Source organism: Neodiprion lecontei, chromosome 2 (genome assembly GCF_021901455.1).
Source record: "Neodiprion lecontei isolate iyNeoLeco1 chromosome 2, iyNeoLeco1.1, whole genome shotgun sequence".
NCBI classification, from domain to species: Eukaryota; Metazoa; Arthropoda; class Insecta; order Hymenoptera; family Diprionidae; genus Neodiprion; species Neodiprion lecontei.
Genome location: NC_060261.1, coordinates 5,558,431 through 5,584,682, shown reverse-complemented (window position 1 = coordinate 5,584,682; position 26,252 = coordinate 5,558,431). Strand labels below are relative to the sequence as shown.

The following is a 26,252-nucleotide window of genomic DNA, read 5'->3' as shown; positions in this document are numbered from 1 at the left end:
GTTTCGAGGGAAAAACAAACATTTGCGAAAAATTTGATGTTCTCCTTTTTTTTTTCTTTTCTTTTCTTTTTATCTAAATTCACCTCGAATTCACATTATATATTATGTCGGAACGTGTTGGCATTAAGGAATTTTTCTTATAATATCAATTTGTAAACTGTAAATCGAAATTACCGAACTTTACACTAATCGAATCTGATATATATATATACACATATATATATATATATATATATTACCAGTACGAAATTTTTAACATTTTTTTTCCTTTAGCGTATTTATACAGCGTATTTATAAATATATACGCTAATTGAAACCTCGAGCTTTTCCAATTACCATTTACATTGTAAATAAGTATAACAAGCTGCACAATGTGCATCGAAAGATTTTTGCCAGCGTTCAAGTATACGAAAATCGTTTTTACTTTCTTAGTTCGAATTCGGTTTCACGGGTTGAAATTTAACCTTAATATTTGTATAATATCAGAATAACGCTGCGTGTAATTTCGCTGTCGCATTTAATCAGAACGACTTTATGCGACGACGACGATGACGAAAACCGCCTGCTTATATATATATATATATATATATAAGCGATTCTACGACCTCGTGCTCGTGTTTTACCGGCAACGGCCAGACCGCATTCTGGCCTGTTTAGATGATAAAAAAAATCCCGTCAGGTTAACCCACAAATTATTTAAATCGCAATTTACAAATTCTTTTTCAATTCGACGGCGAGTTTTTATTATTATTATTATTATTGTTATTGTTATTATTTCCCGATTTTTGCGTGCAAAAAGCGGGGGAGTTATATAATAATACAATAAATGAAATATGGAAAAAAAACAAATTATGAAAAGTTCAACGGGCGGCAACGTCGCAAGGCCACAGCCACGTGGCTTCTGGCCAAATTTTAGATACCTGTATACGATTTACATGTTATATATGTTTATATACATATAATATGCATACGCGTGTATTAGCGAAGTTTTATTTCCGATTAATTGGCGCGGCTGCACGGAATATTCAGTGAAAATCGTATATTATAGGGTGAACATGTGCTTGCTCGGTCTCAAGGGTTCGTTATTGTTACAATTTGTGCTGTGCGCAGTATCTGAAATATTAATTTATTTTCGTTGGAAACTCTTCGTACGGTACATTATATAGCTGGACGTTTCTGCTATGCTGCCCGGTTTCCCAATATATGTCGAATGTTATTGTATTGCCAAAATTTACCTCTTGTTAAATATAACGTAACATTTCTTGCATTTTTTTTTTTTTTTCTGGCAGGAAAAAGTTTTTCTCTGATATTATTTGTATATAATTATTTAAAATAAGGCATGGGTCACTTTTGATAATTATGTTGCTACTTTGATTTGCCGGTGAGAATAATAATCATTCTTTCATTTATTTATTTTTGTTACTTATGATAGTTCGTTTGATAATTTTATTCAAAATTCTGGATGCTGGTTTTATTAATTTTACCGAGATTTTCCACAGTTTCGATAATTTCTTGTCGGGGTCAGATCGTATCTGTTTCGTTCTAAATTCATATTTACAGCAAAATAGTTATTAAACTTGTTACGATATTGTTGTGAAGAGACAATATAATGATTTTATTCGGCGAACTTGATACGAAGTCGATATTTTTTTGCGAAATCCGTAATTATGCGGTGCAATATTGCATTATCCGTTTCTCTCAATTATGGATTATTAGCGATTACCGCAAAACTTGCACGCCGCTGTATTGTCTTCTGATAATTAATTTCCTCATTTTCTAAGGAAAGTTAACGCAATCTCTTCAACGAAATATATCCACGAGATATTTCACACGATGAAGCAACTTTAATAACGAATAAAAACCGTGTTCTCAGTTTTTACCTGTAAGAGAATTATATATTTCAAACTGCTCAGAATTGTTTAGAGATACATATAACATGTCCTTGAATATTATATTTTCTTCCTAAATATAAAATTGCGAATTTCTCGGTCTGAATGAATGATGTTAATTCCTCGTGTAACGTTGTCGAATTTTTCATCCCGTGAAACTGATGCAAAGAAGGACAAGTTAAAATGTATATCAAATTCTAAGAAAGTCGTTTGAATCGTTCTCGCGATTCTTCATTTTTTCTTTTATTGCAAACAATTCAAAATCAATACTTCAGAAATTAACAAAGAAATCCAATCAACTCTTTTAGTAAAAACATTTTTCAACTAAATATTTTCACCTGAATTTTTTTACTCGGGGGTTTTTCCGGTCGCTGATCACGAATCTCATGTTCGAATTTGATTATTTCTAAATCGAAGATGACGGATTCAATATGGCGAATACAATATAGCGAATCCAATATGGCGGATTGAAAATCGAGAAAACTATCAAAATTCGATGATTCTGACCGGAAGTTGTTACTCGGGGGTTTTTGGGGTTATAAGAAGTAACGAAGATCACTCGAAGTTATAAATAAACTGTGACAAGGCTAGGACATGGAAATTTTTGCGTTCAAGTGCAAATCGGTCTAATGAGTTATACATTATTTTAAAATTACGATGAGCCTCGAATCGACTACGGAAATTCCCTACCGGAAGTTACAGAGCCACAAGCTAGCGGGTTCTGTGTTCTCATCGTTTATACAGTGAGGATTAATACAGCGTGTCTACTATACATTAGATTCGTGGAATATTCGATGGGTTTTTCGTAACACATGTAGGTCTAATATTTTACAGTCGTCGAAAGGATGTATTTTTTTTAAATCTTACATCGTTTCAACGTTTATATATATATAAAATATATATATATATATAAAATATATATAAAAATGCAGCCTATATTTCAGCTGTTCCGCGATTAACTTTGTTAATTAATTACACGTATATTATATTCTATAAATATAATAGACGAAAAACGGCGGTCTCCGAATTATAATATATCATATTATATTATATGTATAAAAAGTATATTTTATTGGAATCGCACCAAGAGATGCAGCAAAAAGGCGGTGAGGGACGCCTATTTCTGATCGTCGAGTTTAAAAGATGAGAGGCGAGAAGAGGACGCGTGTCTTGCGTCGCGACATCCGGGAGCCGCCGAGAGATGCAGGTCGACGAATAAAGTTTCCTCGATCATGATCCAGGGCAGAGCGCGAAAACTGGATCATTTTGGTCACGCTTTAACTTGCGAACGTCTATTTTATAATGCAATAACGCAATTTATGTAGAGCGTGCGTGAAGTGAGTCAGTTTTTAACATTGCTATCTCAATTTCCCCCTCCACGGTTCTTTTTCTTTTTCCTTTTTCTCTTCAATGATCTTTGAGCAATAGACCAACCCGCTGCGGTTTCAAGCCGTTAGTTATATACGCCGAGGTGAAGAAGTAGGGAGAACCCCTTTGCTCGCATAACTGAGAGCTTTATACCAGAGGCACGCGTTATCAGAAATACATCGTCCGCGATATTGGACGCTCTCTGCTTGACCTGTCTGGCTACACGTAAAAGTTTATATAAAATACCTGGTGCACAGACGGCTATCATTAATTGGTTAATTACTCGTGATGTATTAAGAATAGTTAACACTTGTTACGCGGAGAAGGAAGAAATATATTCGATTCTATGGTGCTGCGATTTGGGATTGAAAACAGTGTTGCATTTTTTTTTCTTTGCTTTTTTTTTTTTTTTTTGGTTTGTTTCTACCTGTGGTGTGAAAAGGGTGCGGAAATGATCGAGTCGCAGGGATTTAAAGAAATTTACAAGATATAATACAATTGATGTACAGGGATTTAGTGTGCAAAATTGAAGGGAAAAAAGTGAATAAATTTCGTATAAAGGTGACGCGCGTTTGTGCAAATACCGTTAACATGTTTCAAAATGTGTTGTACGATGTTTTAGAACTGGGAACCAGCGACGGAGGCGGTTCTGCAAGCACAAGCTCACCTGGGAACAAACGGCGAGTTTTCAGCGGGTGAGTACAAGTTTCTTATTCTTTGTTTTTTTTTTTTCTTTCACTCTCTCACGAGCCATTTTTCAAATTCGACAAGTATTTCCGGGTTACGTTTTAATCCGTTTAACGTTTAGAAGGATATGATATTTTACTGCAACCGCGAACGGAGAATTTAAATTATAATAATACAGTGTATAACAAGTCTTATTTGCTTCAGAGATTTTCATTTAAAAGCAATTACGATTGAAGAGAAAAAATAAACACTGTTATTTTATGTATACCACTCTACGTAATTTCACATTTATAGTACTCTAAAAACACCAATCAGTGAGGTAGTGATGATAAAGCGACGGATATCCTACCACGATAATCACGATTCAGCTAGAATTTCCTTGACGAATTTATTGAACTCAGTGATTAAGTATATTCGCTTAGGTATTGTAAAGAGACGTAAATATTTTTACCACTGTGGGAAAGAAAATAATGAAATAAGTTTATTTAGATGTGAGATAACAAGTCAAAGATTGCGATTTAAACAATTTCTTTACTGAACGTTTTAATATACACTTATATATTTTGTTTTTAACGTTTCTCTTGCTACGAATTTTTCTCAATGCAATCACACGCGTACCTGTGTATAGTTGTACATATACAGTATACGCACCGTGTGTTTTATCTATCGATAAAAATTAACGTAGTAGTACACGTAGTTATAAATTTATCTGAACGATTTATTGTGTACTGCATGTATAGGTAGACGGAAATCAGTAACTCTGTTGTACGACAAACGCGGTTAAATCATCACGATTTCATTCTACTGTAAATGAAGAAAGAAAAAAAATATATATAAAAAAATATGTATTATACCGTGACGTTGAAAATATTATATCCGGAAATAAAGTGCGAAATTATACTAGTATGTGAGTTTCACCGCGATTCATGAACCTGATCGGCACGTGAAAATTCAGATTTAGCATTTGACAATATAGGTATAATATTTGAGATATTATCATAGTATATATGTACGTCAGAAAAGCCGTGTATAAATTAGGCAATTATTGCTTCTGTTTTTTCTTAGAGAGAGAGAGAGAGAGAGTGAAGAAATCAATGAAGGAAAAACAGTATAGAAGTATATATATATATATATATATATATATATAATATACTATATGTATTTATGTGGTTAAAAAAAATATTTACATGGACGAATTTCCGATCGCGTGTCAAGAACGATATCCGCGTTATTTAATAGATTGACGCGGGTAATTATATGCATATTACTGAAATTAATATCAATAAATTTAATCAATTTAATACACACGATATTTATACGTATACGTGTATGCAAATCTGTAATCTCGCGGTGTGATTAATATGCCATTTGTAAATAAACCGACTGTACGGGTTAAACTATGTAAAACGTTACAACGCGTTCTGGATCGCTTCGTCGTAATTATTATTTGTAATATATATATATATATATATATACTTACATACAGTCATTTAATTTCTTCACGGAACACACGCGATGTATTTACGCTTGCATAATAATATGTATGTACCTTGATGTGGGGGAATTTTTTTTCGATACGATTACCGGTTAAACAATTATACGTGCAGAATACACGTTTGTGTCTTTTCACGCCCATTCATATGGGTGTTTCCATTAACGAACGAACTAAACTCCAAGTTTTGGGAATGACGGATGGGATTTTGATAGAAAAATGACCAATTTTTATGTGCTGCAGGTTTTTTTTTTTTTTTTTAAACTATAGTAAAATTGCTTGTGAATTTAACTTGATTACAAATGTTGTTTTATTAGATAAAATTATGCATTGGGTTAATTTTATCGCTAAATCGCAGCCTGTGTCCTTGTCGAGTGATGTTCGCAACTCCGAGGATGCTGTTGATATTTGTCTTGCGAGAAAATTGTATTGCGCGATTATTGCAAGTCCTCAGAACATCCGATGTCTCATCGTTCCATATGAATGTGGCAGTTCTTATCGTTTCTGAGTTAACCGGATTCTGATGCATCCCCAAGTTTACGAATATAAATAAATACTGCAGTTGACGACGCACTTTTGATAAGACGCTCTCTGTTTTTTTTTATCTGTGCAGCAATTTCGTAAAAAATTAAAAAAAAATTTAACCCGACATGCTTGACGAGCAGGCTGGTGTTTCCGATCGGTTAAACGAAGATCCTGTTCAACACAATTGTTGTATGTTCTCCTCCTCCTTTCTTTATGATTACACGAGGCAGAGTTTATTGTTCATATATAGGCGTAGAGCCGGTCTTTAGCGGCGTGACACCGCATCGCGGTTTTTAAACCAACATCATCATCATCATCATCATCATCGACATCTTTGTTCGGGTTTTCACACTCTTTGTTTTTTCTACAAATTAATTGCATTGCCGATTCGCCTAAAATAATTCTCCTTGGATTCAATTATTTTTCTCGTTATTAAAAAACTGTTCACGATAGGTCAGGATGTAATATGATAATAATAGTTGATGAATTGAGAAACATTGAACCAAAAAACAAAAAATACGCTGCAGCGTATTCAATTTCATAAAACTTGAATAGTTTGTGATTGATTTTCCTGGATTTCGTAAAAAAAATGTATTCAATTTGAGATGTCGAAATAGCTTACATAAATCCTTTAATGATGCTCATGTGAGAAATCTAAAGTGGCAAAACGTGTTTCTTCAATGTTTATTCAATTTGATTTTCAGGAGAAAATGGCTGCCGCCACCGCTGCGCAAGTTGAGTCAAGGGAAGGTAGAAAAGTCATCGGCATCGACGCCGGACAGACTGCCGCCTCTGAAGAAAACCGGATCAGACAAACGGTTCAAATTACCGAGTGGTGACAAATCCGGAAGAGCGGCCTCAGAGGGCGAAGAGGAAGAAGACGTCGAGGGCGAAGACGGCGAGACGCCGGCTTTCTTGGAACAAAACGGGGGCGAGGATGGGGAGGATGATCTCGAGCTACCGCCGCCGATGAAACCGATAACAGAGCCAATTGTCGTCGTCACGGGAAACGGACCACCCGGTTCAACGATCCCCGACGAATTGTCTGGAAAAAGAGTAAGCCTAATCCGATGAGGGTTAATTTCATTTTTTTCTCACCCAATTTTCCCTGACGGAAATTGACTTTTACACGCTGATATTATACTTACGTATATGCCAGATAACGTCGGTGTGGGTGCACTTAATCGACGCCATTTTATCCGAGACTGTAATTTTATTTATTATTATTTTTTTTTTTTATGCCGCGTTTATCGATACAATCAAGGTGAAGTTAATTGCGGAACGAAACGATATTTGCATTTTCATCGCGAATTTTATTTTACACCTATAATTTATATTTATGTGTACCATTTTGCGATTGCAGGGTTCCGAGAATTCCATGAGTAGTTTGGACGGTGCTACGTCGGCCGATCTTGCAGAAATCGAGCAAATAGTCAAAGAGAGAATGGTGAGTTCGGTGCAAGATTATTTTTCTGCATACTCGTCAGGCGTTGTACAAACGTGTTTTAACAGACCTTCCACTCAATTTGCTATTTCTTAATTATTTCCCGTCACTTTTTGTTACTACTTAACCAGGGGAAGACAGTTTTTCAATACGAAGTATTCTCATTAGTTACATTTTATTCTATCACATTCCATCTTCTAAAGTCCAACGCATGTAAGAGAAAAAATAAAGGGATAATCTGAAAAACTTGTGTCTTATAATACTCTCTGTCATGATAACTATTTGAATTGTTACTGGGTTTTTTCATTGATTTTTTTTTTGAAACTAGAAATAAATGGAAGGCCTGCAATAAACAAATTCATCGTACTATATACCTTCTAACTATTTCTATCGGACTTTATCTTATGGATATATTACATCGGCTAAATGTAACAGGAACAACATACGGAAAACCAAGAGAGGAACAGTTTGCAACGAGTGCCTAGTAAAGCAACGGGCAGCGAAGATGGAGTCAGCCTTGGTGTGTCAGCAGTAGAAGAGACAGATCCAGAAAGTGCAGCAATCGTTAAGAGACAGTTTGTCATAAGTGAGTTAGTTGAGACTGAAAAACTCTACGTCAGTGATTTGAAGCAGATCGTTGAGGGATACATGGCGCTCATGAGAGATCCTGACAGCGAAATTCCTCTACCCGAAGATCTGCGTGGTGGAAAAGACAAAATGGTGTTTGGCAATATAGAAGCAATTTATGAGTGGCACAGAGAGTGAGTATTATTTATACTTCTGATTTATAGTATCAATGTTAATTAAATTTCAATCTAATTTTTCATGCTAGACGTATTTTCTGCTTTGATGAAATTGTCTTTTCTAAATGCAAAGGTCTCCCGATATTTGAAATTTAACACTATTTTGAATTGCAGTTTTTTCCTCAAAGCGTTGGAGCATTGCCTGGAGAGACCACAAGATTTGGGTCCACTGTTCAAAAAGTATGAGAGAAAATTGCACATGTATGTTGTCTATTGTCAAAATAAGCCAGTTTCCGAGTATATTGTATCTGAACACATCGACACATACTTTGAGGTAATTATTATAGAAATATACAGTCTCATTTGAAGCGTCAATCGAATTCTATGTCTAAGTTAACTTAAAATTTACAGGAATTGCGGCAAAAGTTGGGTCACAGGCTTCAGTTATGCGACTTACTGATCAAGCCTGTACAGCGAATAATGAAGTATCAATTGCTGCTGCGCGAGGCGTTAAGATTAACGGAAAAGACGCAAAATCACTCAGAGATAGAAGGTCTTCGTGCGGCAGCACATGTTATGCACATCATTCCCAAAGCAGCCAATGACATGATGGACGTAGGAAGATTACAGGGCTTTGATGTAGGTCAATCTTTTCCTGTTCTTCACTTATTCACGTTTGCTTCCTAGCTTCGGTGATTTAATATTTAAGGGTTCGATGTTTTCAGGGTAAGATTACCGCCCAGGGAAAACTACTACTCCATGGCCCGCTGTTAGTTTCTGAAATAGGAAATGTACCTGTTCGCGGAAGAGAATGGCAGGTTTTTCTATTTGAGCAGAATATTATATTCAGTGAGGCAGTCGGGAAAAAAACCCAGTTCACTAATCCCGCTTACATATACAAAGCTCACATACAGGTAGGTTCGGTTTCTTATTTGCAAAAACTTGGGTTGTTAGATTCAATTGAGATACTGTCGCAAGCAGCTGCTTCTTAACAGTCGGTTGAATGTTAGACTCGGAATCAAGCCCATCAACAGGGTGGTAAATATGGATGAATAACACAAATTTTCTCTTGTAACTTTCCAATAACGCAATACAGGTGAACAAAATGAGTCTCGACGAGTTGGGAGATGACCCTGAAAGGTTCGTGATCCGTTCGACGGATCCTCGCAAGCCAGGCTTGGGATTCTCGTGCGCAGCAGTGGACGAGAATGAGGCGCGAAAACAGGAATGGGTGGATACGATAACAGCGATCCTGCAAACACAGCGCGATTTCCTTAAGGCAATACAGTCCCCAATTGCCTACCAAAAGGAACTTACCAAAGACCCACTGTAAGCGTCTCCAACTACTCAACTCTTACTGACATTTAACACTCAACCTGTGAATATTCGTTTCAACATATTTTTGTATATTTTATAAAAATACGAACGCTGTAAGCTAGTTAATGGTAGTGTCTCCTTGTCTTTACCCCAAACTTATCCTTTCGTACCCCTCGTCTTTCGCCCTGCTCTTTAGCTTCTCTGAATCTTCTCTCTAATTATTAGTCTTTTTACTTACTCTCGCTCCCTGAGCCTGTCACGTGTGCTAATCCGTTCCAATGTGCATATATACATATAGACATATATATATATATATAAAAAAATTCATATATATATATTAATATAATATATTATATAATATATATATATATAATAATAATATATATATGTATAAATTAAATAATAAAGTGAGGCGCTCAAGAGAGCATACAGTAATGAAATTGGTTATTATTATAATGCAAAATGTACGATATATTTATAATAATTTTAATAACGTTTATAATGGCGCTGAAGTGAACGAGCTGCAGTGCGTGTACATAATACATATTATTGGAAAACTAAAAACAAAAAAAAACAAAAAAAAAAAAACTACTATAATAATCAACTCCTGCGCATAAAAATTTTGTTTAGAATAAAAACGTAAATTGATTGAGAATGTCATTGTGATGCATCGTAATCCCTATTCCCCTAATGCCGGTGCACCCTAACTAACTGCTTGTTATTTTATGATTTACCAAAAACACAGTACTACAATATCAAATCGATCTTTCTTACCCAATGTCCACTTGCAATAATTACACCCTTTCACCAAGGTAAATAACTATCATTTCAATAAATAAAGTCGTGGGTGTGCGATTATGCAATTGAATAAGCAAATTTACCGTAGTGAAATTTTTCTGTATCTCACCCACACCTTGAAACCTATACTCAAAAGCTATTCAACATTACCTTAATAATAAATTCGACAAATATACAAATTTTATAACATTTAACCATCGATTCAGGAGTAACTTTCACATTAACATTAATTGCTTGACTATGCACGAAAAAGCAATAAGAAACGAACGGTGCACATTAATCATGCTTTATATTTTATAACTCTATCCAGAGGTCTTGGCGACTTAATTTAAGCAAATCCAAGAGCTTTTTTCCTTGACCTGCGATGCGCTTGAAATAACTTACATTATATTACTACCTTGCTGGATAAAAAAGCAACAGACACAGCTTCTGTTCTGGTCAACATTTTCCCTCATTAATAAAATCATTTTCAATTTCACTGTTAGATAGCAAGAAAAAACATAATCGTGACGACTGATATGGTTAACATCGATTGAATAATGTAGGAAAAATTTGATCTGTAGTACTGTGTTTTCTATTCATTTTTAATTTGCTGGCGTACAGCCGTGGCTCGACACCGGAACCAGTCATTCAAGCAGCGGTGTCAGTTCCCCCAATGCTGACAGTGTCTGGAGCAGCAAATAAGGAAAGAAGCAATCAACGTAAAACGCAGCTGATTCAGCGGTCACACACCGCGGGTGGCTTAGATGGCGATGCACTGCCTCCTCGGACACCCAGCCCTACTAAGAGTAGACTTAACTTCTTAGAAGGGTTCAGGAACACTCTGCGAGCACGTTCGCCAGTTCGCAACAACTCAATTCCGGTGAGCCCCAATCCCTCTCTGCTATGAAATGAAGTGGAGCCCAAGACTGTTATAGCATTCTTACTTACAGCCAATGGACTCTTCCGCTTCTTCCTCTTGATGTCTCTCGCTATCCGCTATCTATTGCATTGCCTTCTGTTGTTGCAATGGCAAACTCTCGCTCTTGTACTATTGAAAAAATAAAAGAAAAGATAACAAAAATAACAAAAAAAAAAAAAATAAACAGACAGAAAAAAAGAAATACCGTATGCCCCTAAAGTACAAATACGTATGCCTATAGTTCCACTTTGTAGAAGAATTAAGACATTATCCATTGTCAAAAGATAAACTAGAAATGCTAGAAAAAAATGAGATGAAAAAAAATTCAGAAAAAAAGTATTGGTTCTGAACTAACTAGCACGATGGGTGGTGGTTCTACTGTACATCCTACTGTTGGGTGAGCATGAAATTCTGATGCACGTATATGAATAAAAATCGCATGACGAAGCCGGGAATGTTGCCAGAAAGCAAAGGGATTCTCTTTAATGCGGCGATTCCTCAGGTGGCTCCAGGTGCTCGCGTACGATTAGCCGCTGACTGGGTCAAACTACACGCTGGAGACGAATTGGTCGTATCTCACTTAGATGGACCAGGGCTAGTCGTTTCTCCTATTGATGCAAAGGAAGAATTGTGGATTCCAGCTAGTTTCATTCCCAACTCATCAATCAGCAGAGCATGGTCGTTTCGCCCGAGAAAAATAGACCCAGATCAAGCAGTGTCTAGTCCGCAGAAGGGGCTTGGAGAAAAAATGCCACCAAAAGTACTCAGTGTTTTAACACCTGTAAGAGTTACTGCCGGCGAGGTAGCCAGACTTTCCATAGAAGTTGCACGGGCTGAAGGTGCCACGATTGTTTGGCGGAAGGAGGGAGAATCTCATGATATTGTACCGAGCGAACGCCATAGGCTTTACCATAATTCGGGATTTATATATCTCGAAATTTCTCGTTGTCGTCCGGTGGATTCTGGTGCATATATTTGTAGTATACAGTGTGATAATGGTTCCTGTTCCACGAAAATCTCACTCAATGTAACAGGTTTGTAATGCCGTGTGTATGCACGTCAGTGAAATAACATAATTAAATTACATACTAAATTTATTACTACAACTACAAACTACAAGTATATTTTCTTGACTTCAAAAAATAGGAGGAAACGGAACAACGTGGGCACGTATTTTGGGCACCACAAAGGTTGAAGTAGATTGGGAGTGCCATGATACTGGGTCCTGTAACTTGGAATACAGAACAATACCATCGTTAGAATGGATAACTATTATAAAAGAAGTCAAAACGCGTCCGACAGTCCTGGAATTACTACCTGGGACTTCGTACAGTTTTAGAATAGTTGCAAAGACTGGAAACGCGACATCACCTTCAGCTGTGATAACATTGCCCATGGATGAGGGAATAAGCTGGGAAGCTGAGCAATTCGTCGGACGATATCTGGAGTTGGATGAGCTGGGAAAGGGGAGGTTTGCAGTCGTACGGCGCGCCAGAGACCGCGGTACTGGTCATGAAGTTGCACTTAAACAAACACCACGTCACAAACAATCTAGATCATTCACTCGTTCAGAATACGATTTACTGGCTTCAACGCATCACGCAAACATCGTAAGGGCATTTGCCCTTTTTGAAAATGCTCCACAGCCTGGAGTAGACACAATCGTACTTGAGTTGTGAGTACAACGAAAGATTGTTATTATTCTAACTGATTGAACAGTAAGTAATCGATGCTTTATTTAAGAGTTCGGGGTCCGATGCTGTTCACATACCTATGTGAGAAGAAAGAATATACCGAAGCAGCTGCCAGCAAATATACCAGCCAATTGCTTTCCGCTCTGGATTGGTTACATACCCGACACTTTGCTCATCTCGATGTGAAACCTGAAAATGTCCTGGTCGACCAAGAAACAGAAATTGTCAAGCTTGTTGACTTGGGTGAAGCTGTTCGAGGGCCTGTCGAGGAAGTAGTACCGCCTGCTGACTTAGAGTTTGCAGCTCCTGAATTAGTCCTTGGCAGACCTACTGGTCGTCACACTGATATGTGGGCAACTGGAGTATTCATTTATGTGTTGCTAAGGTGCGTTATGCGTTTCATAGAGCTGTTGAGTAATATACATTGCTTCCATAGGGCAGGTTTTGATATTCATCGAATTTTTGTACTGATTGCTGCCGAATGTTTCAGTGGCTTGTCACCGTTCCTGGATGATTCGGTCGAGGAAACGACAGCAAATATATTAAAATGTGATTTTTGCTTTCCTGATGAATATTTCAAGAAGGTTTCAAATGATGCAAAAGATCTTCTCGGAAGATTGCTCTGCCTGCATGGAGAAGATCGTGCGTCAGCAGAGAATTGCTTAGAATCTCCGTGGTTTAAGGTGATAGTCAGAATTCATTTTTTTAATTGTAAATTAAAACATGACTGACGAAGGAGGGAGTGAGTAACTTTTCTTATGCATACTTTTTTAGATTCCCAAAGGCACTACGATACCATCATCTCGAATGGCAGCATTCACAGAGCGTCGGGCACATTGTTCCAAATCACATCAAGACCATAACGATAGTTTTTATTCTTAACAATACATATTGGTCCAGAGTGTTATATCCTATTAACAGTTTATAAGGAAATGCAAAAAGTGACATGTAAATAACAAAGATATATTTAAATTTGTATACCTCGAATGTTGTTTCATATTCATAATCCGTCTTTTTTAATTTGTTAGAATTGCGAAAAATCTTTACCACAAAGCAAGCTAAAACGTTGTAGTATTGTTATTATTATTGTCTCATTATTTTCTTATTATAATTTACAACATAATTATTAATCATCAATCAAAAATGACGAAGACACGATACGTTTTGATATTTCACAACGTATAAGTGGACTGATTTGTTTGTAATACGGTCTGAAAAATTTAGAATAAAGTAAAATGAATATTGTCAAGAATTTCCGACAATAATATAAAGATTACAGGGTTGAGTATGGCAGAGAAAAAACAATCGATAAGTGATTTAAAAACCTTGTATTTTCGTCATTACCCCAAAATGCTGAATATATGACAGTTAGAAAATTAATACATAAAAAGATTTTTTACCCTTAACTTTTCTGAACTGTTTGGGCCCAATCAAAGGTTCATTTGTATGTGATTTTTGTTTCAAATCTCTTGGGTTCATCAATAGAAAGTAATTCAAATATATAATACATCAATAGTACAACTATTATACGTATAGAAAATGCATATATTACACATAGGTACTAACAAATAAGCAGGAAAAAGTACTTAAAAGAAATTGATGAAACAAATGAAACTCATTTTAAAAACTAATAATAGATAATGATGGTGTGTGAACTGCAAATGACAATCACTAGTCTCAGCGATATGTCTCATTCTCATAAGGTTTGGTATTTAAAAAAAATCTAATTCCTCATAGTACGAAAGTTACCACCGACATAGCTGATGTCGACATAGCTGATGTAATTATGGAAATAATCGGTGGCAACTGTATATACAAATGAATTATTTTTTAATTATATTAATTATACAATATCTAGAAAAATATTCGACTTGATGGTACTTTGTTTTTAACCTGAGCAATTCAAAATAACGTAATAATAACAATACATACCAAGATATGTGGTAACTGATCTCAATTAATTGAATGTATTGCCAGTCACTCAATATTCCAATTATACTAGTGCTAAGCTTTGACTGAAATTGATGCAATAAGTATTGGAATTATATAATTTATTCACTGTCACAATCGAACGAATCACTTTTAAACCGTTTTGCATGGTGATTATCTTCGTGATTTATTTTATCTTCCTCATGTTCAAACTGTTTTTCACAGTATTGGCATTTGTGAAGTTGCATATCTTTGTCATGCGTGAGCAAATGGTCACACAAATCCTTTGCTAATTTTAATTTGAGTCCACAAATATAACATGTGTGTTCTGTGTCAGAATGAATTCGTTTCATATGTGTATCTAGGCCGCTCTTGTGCTTAAAAGTTGCTTCACACTCTGTGCATTTAAATTTTCGATATTTCTCCAATGTTTGAATAATTGCTGCATTCTCTTTATCTCCGTGTTCACTGAGAAGATGCTGCCGTAGTTTGTGCATGTAATAGAATTTCATACTGCAATGGTCGCATGAATATCTTTGGGCCCAAGGAAATAATTTCTCCAAATTTTTAAACGGTTCTTGATCTTCTTCATTATGATCGCTCCTTTGGTTTTTGGAACTTGAACACTTTTCTTCTAAAAAGTTTTGCGCTTTACTTGAACTTTGTCTGTTGGAATTGTGAACAGTGGTGATATGATTTCTCAGATGATCTTCACGTTTTATTTTGAGATTGCAAATGGGACAAGAATGCATAACATCGGAATGATATAAATCTATGTGATTTATTCGACTAGAATTTGAGTTGAAAGCCTTTCGACAATGCTCACATTTGAAATTTTTCAAAAGCAAATGTTGAAGCTCATTAGAATGCGATTTGATATGTTTTTCATACTCCACGAATGATTGAAAATCTTGGGTAACTCCATCGCAAAGTAGACAAATGAAATCACCCCTTTTGCTAAGATGGTACTTCATTTTATGAATTCGGAACTTTTCCTTACCTATTAATCTGGCATTACATTCACCGCAATATAAAATTTTAGTTCTATACTTTTCCCAATCCTCTGAAGAATGAGATTCTATGTGTTTAATTAATTCCTCAGCTATTGTATATGAAGCATCGCACAACTGACAATGGAACCAGACCTTTTTCCTTTTATTCCATGTGTCACTATCATGTATGCTTTTATGCTTCTCTAATTTCTTGGTGCTGTAAAACATTCTGCCACAATCATGGCATGGAAATAGCGGGGCTTTATCGTGAGTTGTCATGTGTTTATAAGTAGCAGCCTCGCTGTACATCACATTGTTGCAAATTGTGCAAGTATAAGCAAAAGGTGGATGTAGTCTGTGAATATGTTTACAAAGAGTTTGCTTGCAGGAAAATGTTTTCTCACAGTCATCACAGGCAAATGTTTGATCAAGATGTGGATTCGTGTAACTATTTTTTTCAGGTATAATGGATTTTCTTGAGTCGAATTGCTCGATGTGTGACAGTAACTCATCTTTCTTTGAGACTGTACTGTCGCAATTATTACTATTGTATCTCTGTCCAGGATGAGCCTGAACATAATGTTCTGACAAAGATTTTTTACTCGTGCAGGAAACACTGCAATGTTCACACGTATAGTTTATCGGCGAAGAATGATTCATTGCTATATGGGTTTTTAATTGTCGTCGTAATTTGAAAGTACGGTCACAATGTTTGCATTGAATTCGAAAAGCAGCAACTGGTGATTTCTCTACAGCTGTATTAGATTTTGATGCATTTGGTTTATGTTCTTTCTTTATTGTACCCACAACGTCGAGCCAGTTCAATGCAGCATCGTTGTTACTACAGTCTGACAGTAAGTAGCTCACAGTGTTTTCAGTATTTTCACTTGAATAAATTTCGCTATTCAAACTAATTTTTTCTAGAATATTATCGTTATTCTTCATAATCTCATCAAATTTAGCAACTTCACTATCCATCCATGTAGTATTCAAATTATTTTTAAGCGATAGATTATTTACTTTCAATCGAAACTTCTGTGCCTTACTAACGAGTTTATCCGAAGTCTTAGGATTTCGAGAACAAGCTACATCACCATTGCATTTATTATGACGGTTAAAAAGAGATTCGCTTTCTTGTTTACATTCAAATAGCATACCACGTAGAGTACTGTCTGCTTTGTATATTTGTTGAAAAAATTTATACGACTGTTCCAGTTTTGCAAGACATTCGTGGCATATTTTTTTCGGCAGATCATCACTGTTCTTAATTTCTATAAGCAGTTTTAATTTCGTCAATATACTGTTGGAAGAGCGTGTCGTTTCATCAACTATATTGACTAGATTATTTTTCTTCCTTGCACACGTTCTACACATGTTTTTGATAGTTCTCTTCAATTTCATCAAATCACTCGTCGATGTCAGGTGGTTTCGATCATCATTATATCCAACGGAATTTAACTTCAGCTTTGTGCACAAATTTTGTACCGAATGCTCAAAATCCAAATTCTCAGTACTTGCTGATTGACCATGGAAATTCTGGACTGAATTTAATACAGCCTCTATTTTGTTGCCTAATTGAGTTCGGAATTTATTGTCAGATCCTAAATTGGAATCAGTTTCAGATCCTGTAGTGGAGAGGCTCTCAATGCTGTTATTCTGTGTTTGCTGATCAATCTGCTGAGACAAATAATAAAAGTTAAAATAAAAATAATAACCTTTATAGCATTTGGAATGCAACAATTTATTAACATCGCACAACTGTTGTAACTTACGTCAGCATTTTTCATTCCACCAATTTCAATAGAGTAGCCGAGATCCCAATATTGAATTGGAACTGCGTCTTCCTTCAAAGCTCCTCCTAGGAGGTAGTCATCATCATGGAAATGGTTGCTACAAATAGCAAGTTTCAATGATTCTAATGCAGGAGTCTCACGTGTAAGCAAATCCTCCCGCCCGCTGTTTATCAACCACTTCACACAAAGGCTCGAATTTTTCAGTGGCAGATAATGAAATTGTTGTCCAAGCCGTTGTTTACCACAATTGATGTAACTGCATCGCTCGGTGTTCGGTTCGGTCATTGCAAAATACACTTTTATGAAACTCGTTTTACTCAATACCGCGATACTAAAGAACTTTATGAAATATTACCAATTTCAAGTTGTACGCTTCACCGATGCAAGTACGATTTTATACATTCCACACTACGTAAATTACTGAATATGTCCGGTAATTAACCTCAAACGACATACATAACCTAACATTACAACTGGCACCAACGAGCTCTGATCGCTCTAATAACATTGAAGTTTGATACGGATGGTGGGGAAAAAACACGGAAGCAAAGTTTTTCAATAAATGAGAAACTATACGGCAGTTACTATCATCCTTGGCTGCGGTACTGTAGTGATCGTCACGATTTCAGATGAGTGGAACGGCCCTTTAAATTTTTTCAGTCAGACATTTGAACTTTGTACAAAATGCTATACTAGATCGTTCACTGAAAATTATAAAGACAGTTGCCCCTGGTTGCCCCAATGAGCTTTGGTGTGACAAGCGAAAATTGTCGTGCGCTTGCGCCCCTTCAGATGTTCCAACGGTAGAGTTGAGAACTTATGTGCAGAACATCAGAGAGTTGCCGATTTCGAGATAATGCTGGCTGCATCCACCTTCCGAGTAACACTGTCTTCGAAATGGTAAGCCCAAGCCGGTACTTAGCCTGTGTGTACTTATCACCTTGTCGGCGATACAAGAAATTAATAATGGGAGTAAATTTCTTCCAAAATTTGTAGCAAAACACAGTGTTCGTACGCACAGGGAAAACCTGAAAAACTGAGAAAACTCAGGGAGTTTCTTACAGCAGAGAAAAGTCAGGGAATTTCGAAAATAAGACTGGAATTTTAAGTTTCTTGGAGAAATTCGTTCTTATACGTACATTACTTGATATCAAACCTACTTTCTTTTTTTTCTTACTGAAAATCGCTGGATGTTGTTTGTAAATTAGTAGTCGGACAGTAAATTAATTACTAGGTAATATTCAAGGTATTAGTATTATTAAGCAAAAAAATTGTCATTAACCAGCAGCATATTTCTTGGAAGGTTACTGAAAAAAATCCTATTTTCAGGCTGGAACACCTCGAAAAGTCACGGAATTTCGGGTTCCAAAAAGCGTACGAACCCTGAAAACAGTGATTTGATTGAAGTATAGGTACCCGAGAGCAGAATGTATACATAGATCATAAATAATAATAGATCAGATGTAATAATGATGCTGAGACCAAGAAGTATGTATGTATATGCGGTCCATGTACGATATTATTATATATGATCCATGTACGATTGATACGTGGTGCATACCGTAAATTTAATAATTTTCCTGGAGACAAACTAGATTATCTACAATAATACGGCTATAATATGAAATTAGAAGAATTATTCATTTCGAAATGGGATTCTATTCGACACGCGCTCGATGAATTCCATAACATTAATATTCATAATTATTACAACAACTTTTCATTTGTTCTCTCGATTTTGAATTTTCGTAGGTATAGAATCGAAACGTTGTTTTAGCTAGTCGCAAGTGAAGTATGTACGTTGGGTAGAGAAACAGAATTGTTTTTCGAAAAGTGTTCGAATGGAAAAAAATTATCTGACGCTGTTTTGGATGTGTTTTTCACATATTTCAGTGTCCATTTAAGGGGGGAGCCTGCTTTAGAGGCTTCAAAAAACCGATTTTTTTTTTTGCATAAATGTCTACACAAACTATCCAAGAATGTGTCCCTAAAATTTCAGTCGCAAATTCGAAACATTTTCGGAGTTACAGAAGAAATAGTGAGCAAGCGTCCAGCAGGTATACGAGCGGTTTTTTGAAGTTTTCAACCAGTTTTTTGAAGAGTCTGAACCAGTTTTTTCAAGATCTGAAGGGCAACTCTATTGACCAGGAATCGCCGATTAGCATATTAATGCGGTAAGTTCAAGAAAATTACAATTTTTTATGTACGAAAACTTTGACGCACGATTTCTCCGTTTTTCATTTTTACGCTTTTTCCTAATTGGCGGGAAAGATAGGGAAAAAACTAAACGTCCTTTCGAAACGAGAAAAATTGCATTGTACTCGGGATGAAATTCTCTTCTAGTTGAACCTAAAAAACCTTAAGAAAGTTAAGATTAACCCACTTTTTAAACAATCTAAAGTGAATTCTTTTCGCGAGAAAAATGAATTTTTTTTTTTAATTTGCGAAAAATTATTGAATTTTTCACTTTTTGGGGAATTTTCTTGGTTTAACTAGAAGCTATACTATTGAAAAGTAAAAATTTTTTTGGTTTCTTTGTTTCAGATGGAAATTGCGACCTGCACCTTTCCGGCCGCACGACAAATGCATACTCGAGACGCCTCGGTGAAATGCTTGTACCAGGCATAATATGACATGTATCCTAGTGAAAAAATTCGAGAAGAGTGTTGAAATACATAAAAATGAACCCTGAGAGTTTTGTTTTATTCGGATATTTCTTTCCTTCCCAAAAAAATCCTTGAAAAAACCGATTGTTTAAAGCCTCTAAAGCAGGTTCCCCCCTTAATCTGACATGTATCGTTCAAGTCAATACTGAGTTCAAAAACTTTTTGCTCTAGAAATCACGAGTAAAACCCCTCGGCGTTTTTGCTGGATTTATGGTGAAATTTTCGACGATTTGCAAAAATGCTGAAATCAGTTTATTGATGCACTGTATCGACGTAATTTTCCGAGAGGAATCGATTGTGCGCAGTCCGAATACGCTGCGAGCAACGAATCAAAAGTTAGAGCCAAAAAACAAAAACCTGTGAGTTCCACATTTTTTTACTTTTTCCGTCGTCATTTCTCTGCTGTTGGTCCTACGCTGCTTTTGCTGCGTTTTCTGAGTTCCTGAGGGTCCAATAAGTCAGAAAAGGGTCATTTAAATCGAATCTGAGATCGAAAGTTTTTGGCCCAAAAAAAAAGTAAGGCTAACCCCTTTGTGTTTTTGGCGAAAATTTTCGCGATTTCGAAAAGTGCTGCAATAAATTCTTTCGTGCACCTTTCCGACGTAATTTTCCGAGAGAAATCGATTGGGCACAGTCCGAATACGCTGCGAGCAACGGATCAAAAGTTAGAGCCAAAAAACAAGAACCCGTGATTTCCACATTTTTTGACCGGTGCTTTTTCCGTCGGCATTTCTCTGCTGTTGGTCCTAAGGTGCTTTTGCTGCGTTTTCCGAGTTCCTGGGGGTCCAATTAGTCAGAAAAGGGTCATTTAAATCGAATCTGAGACCAGAAGTTTTTTGCCCAAAAAAAAAGTGAGGCTAACCCCTTTGCATTTTTGGCGAAAATTTTCGCGATTTTGAAAAGTGCTGCAATAAATTCCTTCGTGCACTTTTCCGACGTAATTTTCCGAGAGAAATCGATTGGGCACAGTCCGAATACGCTGCGAGCAACGGATCAAGAGTTAGAGCCAAAAAACAAGAACCTGTGATTTCCGCATTTTCTGACCGGTGCTTTTTCCGTCGTCATTTCTCTGCTGTTGGTCCTACGTTGCTTTTGCTGCGTTTTCCGAGTTCCTGGGGGTCCAATTAGTCAGGAAAGGGTCATTTGAATCGAATCTGAGACCAAAAGTTTTTTGCCCAAAAAAAAAGTGAGGCTAACCCCTTTGCATTTTTGGCGAAAATTTTCGCGATTTTGAAAAGTGCTGCAATAAATTCTTTCGTGCACTATTCCGACGTAATTTTGGGAGAGAAATCGATTGGGCGCAGTCCCGATACGCTGCGATCAACGCATCAAAAGTTACAGCCAAAAAACAAGAACCTGTGATTTCCACATTTTCTGACCGGTGCTTTTTCCGTCGTCATTTCTCTGCTGTTGGTCCTACGTTGCTTTTGCTGCGTTTTCCGAGTTCCTGGGGGTCCAATTAGTCAGGAAAGGGTCATTTGAATCGAATCTGAGACCAAAAGTTTTTTGCCCAAAAAAAAAGTAAGGCTAACCCCTTTGCATTTTTGGCGAAAATTTTCGCGATTTTGAAAAGTGCTGCAATAAATTCTTTCGTGCACTTTTCCGACGTAATTTTCCGAGAGAAATCGATTGGGCACAGTCCGAATACGCTGCGAGCAACGGATCAAGAGTTAGAGCCGAAAAACAAGAACCTGTGATTTCCACATTTTTTGACCGGTGCTTTTTCCGTCGTCATTTCTCTGCTGTTGGTCCTACGTTGCTTTTGCTGCGTTTTCCGAGTTCCTGGGGGTCCAATTAGTCAGGAAAGGGTCATTTAAATCGAATCTGAGACCAAAAGTTTTTTGCCCAAAAAAAAAGTAAGGCTAACCCCTTTGCATTTTTGGCGAAAATTTTCGCGATTTTGAAAAGTGCTGCAATAAATTCCTTCGTGCACTTTTCCGACGTAATTTTCCGAGAGAAATCGATTGGGCACAGTCCGAATACGCTGCGAGCAACGGATCAAGAGTTAGAGCCAAAAAACAAGAACCTGTGATTTCCGCATTTTCTGACCGGTGCTTTTTCCGTCGTCATTTCTCTGCTGTTGGTCCTACGTTGCTTTTGCTGCGTTTTCCGAGTTCCTGGGGGTCCAATTAGTCAGGAAAGGGTCATTTAAATCGAATCTGAGACCAAAAGTTTTTTGCCCAAAAAAAAAGTAAGGCTAACCCCTTTACATTTTTGGCGAAAATATTCGCGATTTTGAAAAGTGCTGCAATAAATTCTTTCGTGCACTATTCCGACGTAATTTTGGGAGAGAAATCGATTGGGCGCAGTCCCGATACGCTGCGATCAACGCATCAAAAGTTACAGCCAAAAAACAAGAACCTGTGATTTCCACATTTTCTGACCGGTGCTTTTTCCGTCGTCATTTCTCTGCTGTTGGTCCTACGTTGCTTTTGCTGCGTTTTCCGAGTTCCTGGGGGTCCAATTAGTCAGGAAAGGGTCATTTGAATCGAATCTGAGACCAAAAGTTTTTTGCCCAAAAAAAAAGTAAGGCTAACCCCTTTGCATTTTTGGCGAAAATTTTCGCGATTTTGAAAAGTGCTGCAATAAATTCCTTCGTGCACTTTTCCGACGTAATTTTCCGAGAGAAATCGATTGGGCACAGTCCGAATACGCTGCGAGCAACGGATCAAGAGTTAGAGCCAAAAAACAAGAACCTGTGATTTCCGCATTTTCTGACCGGTGCTTTTTCCGTCGTCATTTCTCTGCTGTTGGTCCTACGTTGCTTTTGCTGCGTTTTCCGAGTTCCTGGGGGTCCAATTAGTCAGGAAAGGGTCATTTGAATCGAATCTGAGACCAAAAGTTTTTTGCCCAAAAAAAAAGTAAGGCTAACCCCTTTGCATTTTTGGCGAAAATTTTCGCGATTTTGAAAAGTGCTGCAATAAATTCTTTCGTGCACTTTTCCGACGTAATTTTCCGAGAGAAATCGATTGGGCACAGTCCGAATACGCTGCGAGCAACGGATCAAGAGTTAGAGCCGAAAAACAAGAACCTGTGATTTCCACATTTTTTGACCGGTGCTTTTTCCGTCGTCATTTCTCTGCTGTTGGTCCTACGTTGCTTTTGCTGCGTTTTCCGAGTTCCTGGGGGTCCAATTAGTCAGGAAAGGGTCATTTAAATCGAATCTGAGACCAAAAGTTTTTTGCCCAAAAAAAAAGTAAGGCTAACCCCTTTGCATTTTTGGCGAAAATTTTCGCGATTTTGAAAAGTGCTGCAATAAATTCTTTCGTGCACTATTCCGACGTAATTTTGGGAGAGAAATCGATTGGGCGCAGTCCCGATACGCTGCGATCAACGCATCAAAAGTTACAGCCAAAAAACAAGAACCTGTGATTTACACATTTTTGGACCGGTGCTTTTTCCGTCGTCATTTCTCTGCTGTTGGTCCTACGTTGCTTTTGCTGCGTTTTCCGAGTTCCTGGGGGTCCAATTAGTCAGGAAAGGGTCATTTGAATCGAATCTGAGACCAAAAGTTTTTTGCCCAAAAAAAAAGTAAGGCTAACCCCTTTGCATTTTTGGCGAAAATTTTCGCGATTTTGAAAAGTGCTGCAATAAATTCCTTCGTGCACTTTTCCGACGTAATTTTCCGAGAGAAATCGATTGGGCACAGTCCGAATACGCTGCGAGCAACGGATCAAGAGTTAGAGCCAAAAAACAAGAACCTGTGATTTCCGCATTTTCTGACCGGTGCTTTTTCCTTCGTCATTTCTCTGCTGTTGGTCCTACGTTGCTTTTGCTGCGTTTTCCGAGTTCCTGGGGGTCCAATTAGTCAGGAAAGGGTCATTTGAATCGAATCTGAGACCAAAAGTTTTTTGCCCAAAAAAAAAGTAAGGCTAACCCCTTTGCATTTTTGGCGAAAATTTTCGCGATTTTGAAAAGTGCTGCAATAAATTCTTTCGTGCACTTTTCCGACGTAATTTTCCGAGAGAAATCGATTGGGCACAGTCCGAATACGCTGCGAGCAACGGATCAAGAGTTAGAGCCGAAAAACAAGAACCTGTGATTTCCACATTTTTTGACCGGTGCTTTTTCCGTCGTCATTTCTCTGCTGTTGGTCCTACGTTGCTTTTGCTGCGTTTTCCGAGTTCCTGGGGGTCCAATTAGTCAGGAAAGGGTCATTTAAATCGAATCTGAGACCAAAAGTTTTCTGCCCAAAAAAAAAGTAAGGCTAACCCCTTTGCATTTTTGGCGAAAATTTTCGCGATTTTGAAAAGTGCTGCAATAAATTCCTTCGTGCACTTTTCCGACGTAATTTTCCGAGAGAAATCGATTGGGCACAGTCCGAATACGCTGCGAGCAACGGATCAAGAGTTAGAGCCAAAAAACAAGAACCTGTGATTTCCGCATTTTCTGACCGGTGCTTTTTCCGTCGTCATTTCTCTGCTGTTGGTCCTACGTTGCTTTTGCTGCGTTTTCCGAGTTCCTGGGGGTCCAATTAGTCAGGAAAGGGTCATTTGAATCGAATCTGAGACCAAAAGTTTTTTGCCCAAAAAAAAAGTAAGGCTAACCCCTTTACATTTTTGGCGAAAATATTCGCGATTTTGAAAAGTGCTGCAATAAATTCTTTCGTGCACTATTCCGACGTAATCTTGGGAGAGAAATCGATTGGGCGCAGTCCCGATACGCTGCGATCAACGCATCAAAAGTTACAGCCAAAAAACAAGAACCTGTGATTTCCACATTTTCTGACCGGTGCTTTTTCCGTCGTCATTTCTCTGCTGTTGGTCCTACGTTGCTTTTGCTGCGTTTTCCGAGTTCCTGGGGGTCCAATTAGTCAGGAAAGGGTCATTTGAATCGAATCTGAGACCAAAAGTTTTTTGCCCAAAAAAAAAGTAAGGCTAACCCCTTTGCATTTTTGGCGAAAATTTTCGCGATTTTGAAAAGTGCTGCAATAAATTCTTTCGTGCACTATTCCGACGTAATTTTGGGAGAGAAATCGATTGGGCGCAGTCCCGATACGCTGCGATCAACGCATCAAAAGTTACAGCCAAAAAACAAGAACCTGTGATTTCCACATTTTTTGACCGGTGCTTTTTCCGTCGTCATTTCTCTGCTGTTGGTCCTACGTTGCTTTTGCTGCGTTTTCCGAGTTCCTGGGGGTCCAATTAGTCAGGAAAGGGTCATTTGAATCGAATCTGAGACCAAAAGTTTTTTGCCCAAAAAAAAAGTAAGGCTAACCCCTTTGCATTTTTGGCGAAAATTTTCGCGATTTTGAAAAGTGCTGCAATAAATTCTTTCGTGCACTATTCCGACGTAATTTTGGGAGAGAAATCGATTGGGCGCAGTCCCGATACGCTGCGATCAACGCATCAAAAGTTACAGCCAAAAAACAAGAACCTTTGATTTCCACATTTTTTGACCGGTGCTTTTTCCGTCGTCATTTCTCTGCTGTTGGTCCTACGTTGCTTTTGCTGCGTTTTCCGAGTTCCTGGGGGTCCAATTAGTCAGGAAAGGGTCATTTGAATCGAATCTGAGACCAAAAGTTTTTTGCCCAAAAAAAAAGTAAGGCTAACCCCTTTGCATTTTTGGCGAAAATTTTCGCGATTTTGAAAAGTGCTGCAATAAATTCTTTCGTGCACTATTCCGACGTAATTTTGGGAGAGAAATCGATTGGGCGCAGTCCCGATACGCTGCGATCAACGCATCAAAAGTTACAGCCAAAAAACAAGAACCTGTGATTTACACATTTTTGGACCGGTGCTTTTTCCGTCGTCATTTCTCTGCTGTTGGTCCTACGTTGCTTTTGCTGCGTTTTCCGAGTTCCTGGGGGTCCAATTAGTCAGGAAAGGGTCATTTGAATCGAATCTGAGACCAAAAGTTTTTTGCCCAAAAAAAAAGTAAGGCTAACCCCTTTGCATTTTTGGCGAAAATTTTCGCGATTTTGAAAAGTGCTGCAATAAATTCCTTCGTGCACTTTTCCGACGTAATTTTCCGAGAGAAATCGATTGGGCACAGTCCGAATACGCTGCGAGCAA

The 26,252-nt window shown here is 37.5% G+C and overlaps 2 protein-coding genes and 1 long non-coding RNA gene across 9 annotated transcripts in view; 2 read left to right on the top strand and 1 right to left on the bottom strand.

The window, feature by feature from the left end:
- Nucleotides 1-13,845, top strand: part of LOC107226646 (kalirin) — a 44,674-nt gene extending 30,829 nt beyond the window's left edge. For 3 of the 6 annotated variants that reach the window (XM_046732598.1, XM_046732596.1, XM_046732595.1), the window contains 15 exons: nucleotides 3,880-3,952; nucleotides 6,666-7,017; nucleotides 7,325-7,408; nucleotides 7,841-8,166; nucleotides 8,323-8,482; nucleotides 8,560-8,787; nucleotides 8,874-9,062; nucleotides 9,245-9,477; nucleotides 10,867-11,125; nucleotides 11,523-11,561; nucleotides 11,667-12,198; nucleotides 12,311-12,839; nucleotides 12,908-13,243; nucleotides 13,349-13,541; nucleotides 13,633-13,845. In XM_046732598.1, the coding sequence (XP_046588554.1) occupies nucleotides 3,880-3,952; nucleotides 6,666-7,017; nucleotides 7,325-7,408; nucleotides 7,841-8,166; nucleotides 8,323-8,482; nucleotides 8,560-8,787; nucleotides 8,874-9,062; nucleotides 9,245-9,477; nucleotides 10,867-11,125; nucleotides 11,523-11,561; nucleotides 11,667-12,198; nucleotides 12,311-12,839; nucleotides 12,908-13,243; nucleotides 13,349-13,541; nucleotides 13,633-13,740 (3,641 nt within the window). In that variant the 3' untranslated portion in view covers nucleotides 13,741-13,845. Of the gene's footprint in view, nucleotides 1-3,879; nucleotides 3,953-6,665; nucleotides 7,018-7,324; nucleotides 7,409-7,840; nucleotides 8,167-8,322; nucleotides 8,483-8,559; nucleotides 8,788-8,873; nucleotides 9,063-9,244; nucleotides 9,478-10,866; nucleotides 11,126-11,195; nucleotides 11,448-11,522; nucleotides 11,562-11,666; nucleotides 12,199-12,310; nucleotides 12,840-12,907; nucleotides 13,244-13,348; nucleotides 13,542-13,632 lie in introns of those variants that run through there. The other 3 variants (XM_046732597.1, XM_046732599.1, XM_046732600.1) reach the window with 3 other exon arrangements.
- A 326-nt stretch (nucleotides 13,846-14,171) lies between these two features.
- On the bottom strand, nucleotides 14,172-18,309 carry LOC107218642 (PR domain zinc finger protein 5-like). 2 transcript variants are annotated; one of them, XM_046732619.1, is made up of 2 exons: nucleotides 17,552-18,309; nucleotides 14,172-17,456 (listed from the first exon to the last, which is right to left on the bottom strand). In XM_046732619.1, exons 1-2 carry the CDS (start codon nucleotides 17,855-17,857, stop codon nucleotides 14,910-14,912), a joined length of 2,853 nt encoding a protein of 950 aa, XP_046588575.1. In that variant the 5' UTR covers nucleotides 17,858-18,309; the 3' UTR covers nucleotides 14,172-14,909. The 2 variants fall into 2 exon arrangements, with proteins under 2 accessions (XP_046588575.1, XP_015512060.2); XM_015656574.2 differs by having other exon boundaries at nucleotides 14,172-17,453; nucleotides 17,552-18,308.
- A 556-nt stretch (nucleotides 18,310-18,865) lies between these two features.
- Nucleotides 18,866-20,232, top strand: LOC124293110. Its single transcript, XR_006903025.1, has 3 exons — nucleotides 18,866-19,060; nucleotides 19,603-19,746; nucleotides 20,117-20,232. It is a non-coding gene; the product is annotated as an uncharacterized LOC124293110 (long non-coding RNA).
- Nucleotides 20,233-26,252: the final 6,020 nt, after the last annotated feature.